Source organism: Glossina fuscipes, unplaced genomic scaffold (genome assembly GCF_014805625.2).
Source record: "Glossina fuscipes isolate IAEA_lab_2018 unplaced genomic scaffold, Yale_Gfus_2 3, whole genome shotgun sequence".
Classification (NCBI taxonomy): Eukaryota; Metazoa; Arthropoda; class Insecta; order Diptera; family Glossinidae; genus Glossina; species Glossina fuscipes.
In genome coordinates, this window is record NW_023998417.1 from 801,022 (window position 1) to 808,521 (window position 7,500).

At 33.9% G+C, this 7,500-nt stretch overlaps 1 protein-coding gene across 1 annotated transcript in view; it reads left to right on the forward strand.

Annotated features, from left to right (window-relative positions):
- Positions 1 to 7,500, forward strand: part of LOC119635130 (phosphofurin acidic cluster sorting protein 2) — a 78,015-nt gene that overhangs the window by 70,114 nt on the left and 401 nt on the right. Inside the window, exons 6-10 of the mRNA XM_038029725.1 lie at positions 2,680 to 2,805; positions 5,263 to 5,917; positions 5,993 to 6,470; positions 6,846 to 7,392; positions 7,490 to 7,500. The exon at positions 7,490 to 7,500 is cut by the window's right edge and continues 106 nt beyond it. Coding sequence (XP_037885653.1) covers positions 2,680 to 2,805; positions 5,263 to 5,917; positions 5,993 to 6,470; positions 6,846 to 7,392; positions 7,490 to 7,500 — 1,817 coding nt within the window. The remainder of the gene's footprint in view (positions 1 to 2,679; positions 2,806 to 5,262; positions 5,918 to 5,992; positions 6,471 to 6,845; positions 7,393 to 7,489) is intronic.

The following is a 7,500-nucleotide window of genomic DNA, read 5'->3' on the forward strand; positions in this document are numbered from 1 at the left end:
TTTTTTTCAAAAAAAAAAAAAAAAAAAAAAAAAAAAAAACGCCAGCATTCATTCTCCTCTTAATACTACGTCACGTAGTTTATGCCCTTATGTTTTACTTGTTAGTAAAAGAATATAAATTAAGCTGGGAATAGAAGTAAAGTGCTAGTAGGTTTCTTATTCGCTTCTCCTTTTTTTTTTTTTTTTTTTTTTTAATTACACTTTTGAAAGTAAACATATGGAAGCGTTTAAATGCACGCATGCAGTGCAGTGCTATGCGGGGAGTGGAGTGTTGGAGTCGTGGAGGTGGACGAACACTGCATAGGCAACGTGTGAAAGCTTAAATTTTTTAATAATGCTGTTGAGTATTAAGGACGTAATACTCACACAATATTATACATTGCATACATATATTTGAGAATAAATTATAATTAAAAAAAAGTTTATGCGTATTTTTGACAAAATTTATTATAATTTTATGAAATATTTGCACAACGTCCCTTACACTTAACCAATGGAATCTCTTTTAACTTAAACTAGCGATAACACCGAGCGCATGCCCCATTCAAATCGTTTTTGTTCATCACGATGCTCGTCATTGGTGGTCTAATGTTCTACAGCGATATTTATTGGTCCTTCTCTTCACTGAGCCCCATACTTGTGATATTAAGATCCAAAGAGCTATGTGATTATATAGATTTTGGATCATAGAAATTTTCGGTCTATTTCAACTATCATGCAAACGTCACAGAGAGTCCAGCTCTGATATATGTATAACATGTCTGTGTAAATTATCAATTCAATACTTCATAACGGTTTTTTAGATGATAAAGGGGCATCATTTTCATTCGACAATCCTCTACAACTTACTTAACCCTAATGATGGCGGGAAATTTTATGTACACAGGCATTACTGTTCTACTTTTTCTGTGAAATTTATTAGGAACTTTGAAGACGCCTTACCTTGTTCAGGGGGTGTTTTCTCGGATAAATTTCTGATCTCCACATTTTTTTTCTTAATCAGACATAATTTGCTTTAAGATCATCAGGGAATTTAAAGAATATGTTAGGATAAATGGTCTATTGCGAATAGAGTCTGAGACTGAGCGTGTCTCCGACATCCCTTAGATAACGACGAACTATTTGGTTTTTCATTTCTTACGTTCCAAAAAAAAGAAAAAATGAAAAAAAAAATTGTGAGCTTCAATGCCTCGATGTTTAGAAAGGATTTTTATACATTATAAGCAATCTTATAATAAACTTATTGCCAATTAATTGCTCTCATAACGTGTAGATAAAAGGGCTTCACTTTGTTCCTATAGTTCGCATTCGTAACGGAGAGTTTGGGGAAGAATAATTAGGCCCCGAAATCGTCTAAACTATAACCGTTTTTCTTCTACATCGTCGGTATAAGGTTCGTTTAAAACACTCAGCTTAAATTTTTTGATTACTTATAGAATGAATTAAATGAATCTTTTAATGCTCACTAACATACAGATATTGATTATGTTGCATTCGCCAAAGCGCATCGTAGGCTACAACAAGATATTTAAATCCTTTATCGGAGTGGACAGCGAGTGTCTGTGCGTCTTACGTCTGCATTGGAGAGATGGAATACATTTGCTAAAGCGCATCGTAGGCTACAACAAGATATATAAATCCTTTATCGGAGTGGACAGCGAGTGTCTGTACGTCTTTACGTCTGCATTGGAGAGATAGAATACATTTGCTAACGCTCATCGTAGGCTACAACAAGATATATAAATCCTTTATCGGAGTAGACAGCGGATGTCTGCACGTCTTTACGTCTGTACTGAAGGTGTGGAACAATTCCACTTTCATCTATCAATGGTCGAAATGGTCGAAGAAAAGTACGGAACTTCGGAAATTCAAACTTACTGAAAAATTAATCCAGATTTAGATCTTTTGGCTTTTGCACACAATCGCACGAACTTAGTATTTGCGTTAGTAACTTTATTTATTTAATTACTTGTTTTCTGCCGATTTTCTCTAGAATACCATAATTTATTTTTATTTTCTTAAACTAAAGAAATTCGAGATTTTGCGACAAAGAGATCCAAGTTGAAAATACTAGTTCCGTGTAGGCTTGTTGTTCAAAAATTCTATACAGTTTTTGTAGGATGCGGCCAAACATTGCTAATATAGTTTACCTATTGTGCACACAAGTTGATAAAGTAATGAGTATAAAAGCTACGCGAAATATTATTTATCTTCTTTTTTTCTTGTTTTTTTTTTTTTTTTTGCCTGTTATTACAACAACAAATATTACATTAAATTTGAAATCTTATGAAAAGGTGCTTTTGTTGTTAATGTTTCTTGCAGCTAAGTGATGGATCTTATGATAGCCTTGTCTTTCTCGCTCTTATATTATAATTAATTATCAATAATATTAAAATATTTAAAAAATGTTGCACTTAATTCATACGGCATAACTTTACTTTTCCATTTCCTTATGTCATAAAAAAAAAACCACTTTTACTTAACTCATTTTTAACGTGTGTAGTATTAAATATATTTAATATGCTTTTACATAATATATTACGCAAAAAAAAAAAAAAAAAAAAAAAAAAACATTTTTTTAGCTTTAAAAAAGAAAAGATTTTTTTTTTTTTTTGCTTTTGTGTTTTGAAAATACATTAATTATTATAATTGCATGGCTTGAATAAATTTCTTTTGCAGGCAGCATTGAACGCAGATCATCGGATAAAAGCGACCAATTGACCAATTCGTCTTTTCAAATTGAAAATAACAAACAAAAATGCATTCATTTAACAAACAATAACAATTCGGCAACAACACAAGCAGGTCTGTGCAATGAATAGTTAATAACAGAATTGAAAACAAACCAAAAAAAAAAAAAAAAAACCAAAAAAAAATAGCGAAACAAAACCAAGTCTCCCTTAAACAACATACCTCCTCCTCTTCATATAAATAAATAATTCATTAGTGCAAAAGGAAACAGGAAAAGAAAAAGAAGAAGAAGAAGAAAATTCAAATCCTACAACAACTATCTTTCAAACTTTTTAAGTAAATCTTAAATTCTTAAGTAATCCTCCTTTCCCTTCCCTTCCCGCGTTAAACTCGACAAACTCAGTCAGTTAAAAAGTAAACAAAAAATAAAAAAAATAAAAAAAAAAAGAAGAAAATCTTTTCAAAAATCTTTTATTTTTCTTCTTCACTTTGAAAAACACTATATCAATTAACTTAACTAACAACTAACTATCTTTCTTGATTGCTTTTGTGTAAATGAATGAATGTCGTCTTATATAAATCTTTAGAGAGCGCCAAACATGAAACAAACCAAACTTAACTTTTTTTTAATACATTGGCTCTGAATACTTTTATCCTTTATCCTGTTAGTAATCAATTTTAATTTGCTTATTTTGTTTTTTTTCTTCCTTTATTGCATGCCTTCATATGTAGATTTATGGAAATTAACTCTTTATGCGATCGGTACAAATTTTCTTTTACATATACATTTTTCGCTTACATCTTTTGAAATTTCTGAATACAATTTTTAATAATTTACATCTATAACATAATATATATATATATATATATATATAATTAAATTAGAAAATGTCAATAACACTGACATTTACACATATTTATTGTAGAATGCTATTTAACTTAAATTTTTTTATCAAAATATTCTAATTGCAAAAGATTTAATTTATTTATATATATATTCGATTAAGTCATCGATATTATTACTATATATTTTTTTCTTAAGTTGCACCAAATTTTAGGTCCTCCGATTAATAATGAAATTGCTTGGACATTACGATTTAAGAAGAATATGTAATCAAAAGCATTATTCCGTCTTCTCCTGGCTCATTACTTTTTAAAGAGTTTCCTACGCAGGAGAATAAATTTTAGGGCATTGCAGTTCTTGGATCAAGAGATATGATCGACAAAATTCCTCCCATCGGCCGTCATTTGTCGTTCTATCAGTTCACTACTAAGCCTTCAGTTAAAAACGTTTGTATCGCATTACAAAAACGATGCAATTGTATGGGCATGTGGCCCGTAAAAAAAAAAGATCATTTTTATTTCCCAAATAGAATCGGAATCGATCGCGGTATATCGCTCGTCTCTCAACCTCGAATATATTGTAACGTAGAATGCCCCCCTTCTTTGCAATATCGCTTACTCTCTTTTTTTAAAAAGCAAGCTACCAATATCTCAGATCATTGGGACCATTTTGTTTTAATACGCTTTTCCGCCGAAAATTCTGCGAGTTGTCGTTCATTTTTCCGTCAGTCGCCAGCCGCATGAATGTTTACCTGATTTTACAATTTTTCTACAGTGTATAGCCAGTCGACCATTGAATACCCTACTGCACTTCGCCTAATTCAGTTATTGATAGAAGAGCTTTTCATAATGAGGCGTCATAGGGAAAATGGTCAAAAATGTGGCCCGATCGGAAACGTTTGCAATAGGGTTCTTCCTTGGGTCAAAACACATCAGTATAACAAATTTCTTCAACGCATTTTAAAAATTGCGGTTGGTAGGTTAAAAACAAGAATTATATTCTTGTGGACAGATGGACGGAAAGGCTTATAAGAAAACAGCAAGTTACTATTACGAGCCAATTTTCACCCCGAAATATTGGATATTCGAACTTTTTACCATATGAAGATTTAGTTTCCGTAGCAGTAGTTATATGAAAAATGATTCAAAAAATTGCCCCACGTTCTTGCCTTGAGGTGATCTTTAACTAGAATACCCTCTTCCTCATCTCATCATACAAAAAGAATTGATTATATTGCTCAGCTTTTCCTCATATCAATGACAAATTTTCCGGCTGACACGCAATTTAGGTTCGCTTTGCCCTAAGGATATATTATAATCGCTCTAGCGCGGATTTTTTATTTTATTTTATTTTTTTTTTTAATTTCTAGCATCAAATGTTGTCCATTAAAAGAAGTATTTAAACATTTTTCGTTAAGTTCTCTTCTATCAATCACTTTAAACTGTTGAGCACAAATTTACTTGACCTTGTAACTTATTTCAGAGAATTCACAAAAAGGCACGTTCTCCAATCACCGTCATTTATGCAATAGCCTAACCTCTTGCCACTGCGTTTAATGCCAGTATGTCTGTGATTGGAAATGTGAAGAATGAAAAAAAATCGATAGGAAAACTCTTGTAGTAGTAGTAGTTGTATCTTAATGATGAATGATAGTTGATGTTTTACTTAAAAAATAAAAAATAAAAAAATATTAAAAAAAATATTGCTTAATTTTATTAATTTCGTAGATCGAACCTGTGATAATCGCAATGATAGCTCAGGCAATGAAGGCAATGCTGTTTACACTGATGGTCAAACATCTGATCCGCAAAATAGTCCTCCACGTATTGATAAGGATTATATACGTTCGCAACAACAACAACAACAACAACAACATCATCATCATCATTATCATCATCATCATCCACATTATTATCAACAACAGCAACAGCAACAACAACAATTAACACCTGTTAATACGAGCACTAATTTGCAAGGAATAGCTTCATCGACTATTAGCAATAATGCCAACACACCTGCTTCCAATGAGAAACGTTCTCGTCTTTTTCGGACGTCGAGTAGCATACCGGGAGGGGGTAAAAAGAAACAAACACTTAGCCTAAGTGCTGAACCACGCTCAGTATTAGAAACATGTTTGTCACCTACAAATGTGGAGCCACGTAAAATATTATTAGATCAATTGGCGCGTATATTTGCCAATGAGGATCCAATGACGCCCGATGTGGTGACAATAATAAGTCCACCAGAAGCGATTAGCGGTGGCGGTTTTGTTACAAAATTGACTGCGCTATTTGCTAATTCCTTTAAACCAGCCTTCGTGCCACAGAATACAGCTGAAGTTAAGGCAATACTCCAAGCCCTAATGGGCAAAATACAAAAATAGTAAGTACTAGGCAACGAATGGATACGATGATGATAGATAAATAAAATTAATTTTTTATTTATAAATATTTTTAGCTGCAACTCAAACGCTAAACCTCCCACCACGGTTAAGATCCTTTTAATTGGCGGCGACTGGTTACAGGGTGCTACTTTACGGCATTATGTCGAATTAATGGGCGTTCGACCGCCCGATTGGCTTAATCATTTGCGTTTTTACATAGTTCCGATTGGAGGTAGCACTATAGCTCGCTATCTAAGCCAAATGGATCAAGCGTATGCGGTCATGTTCGGTTCAGAAAATTGGTATCAATTATGCGAAAGAGCCGCAGCCACAGCGGCTGCCGTTAGCGCTGTTACAACAGTTAATGCAACAGCTTTGTCATCTTCCTTGGCCGATTCAATGGCTGCCCATAAATCGGATATCGTTGAATTGGTCAATCGCATACATAGGTACTTGCAAGCAGCTGGGCCGTGCACCCAAATCCCCATAGCCGAAGCCATGGTCAACTACAAGGACGAGGATTCATGCCAGATATTTGTGCCATTTGTTAGTGTAAGTTGAAAAGAACTGCCCTTCAAGGCTAAAACACTATTTCCGACATGTAAGCTATTTTTTGGGGAGTTTCTGAGTTCAATTGTGAATAAATTTCCTTATCCGCGAATCGCTTTCCCAATATCGGTCTTAAAATTTGTATGAAAACTACCGTGATTCGAAACGATATTCAAATAGACTTTATATAGATTTATGGAATTTATGGAATGACTTTGAGCGGCGCATATAGGAGAACAAAATTTCGGCATAAATAATATTTTAGTTTACTAACATGACGAACATTACGATTTCTTGCAGAAGCTATTCCGCGTTCACATTTTAGACAACTTATTACAGTTAGTTAATGATTCGTTTCGTATTGCTTCTCTTTTATAGGACGTACGCATAGGGTATTTGGAGGGACCCCAAGCTTCGATTGATCTCGATGAAGGCAACATTCAATCCGCTGGCAGCATTTCCGCTCAACAATCTTCTTCCAATACAAGCGTCGCCATACCTATTAATAATATTAACTCACAAAATACTAATGCTAATGCGGTATCATCGAGCCTGGGAGGTGGTGCAGGTGGTTTATCGGGATCACCACCGCAAAGTGGTCGCATAACACCGCCAATACAAACACCACCATCATCTGCTTCATCGCAGCGTGATCGATCCCTTGATGTTTTCGGTGCTACACCGCAACATCCTAGCAATGAATCGGTCGAACTACAAGTTGATTATTGGCCGATCGTTAGACATGGCGATTATCTAACTAAAGATAAAAGTACGACACGTAGTAGTGATCAGGGCGGTAAAAACAGTATCAAGAGCACGTTTCGTAACCTGCAAGTATGGCGCTTACCGCAGAATTCACCATTGGGCGATTTATCGATTGGATTGACCGTATCATTTGCCACGAAAGAAAAGAAACAAAAGCAAAGTAAGTTTAAAATAGAATTTGGAAAAAAAAACGTTTCAATTTCCAGATTAATATAAATAATTGTTGTTCACCTATATATATATATATATATATATAGTTATGCGCTTG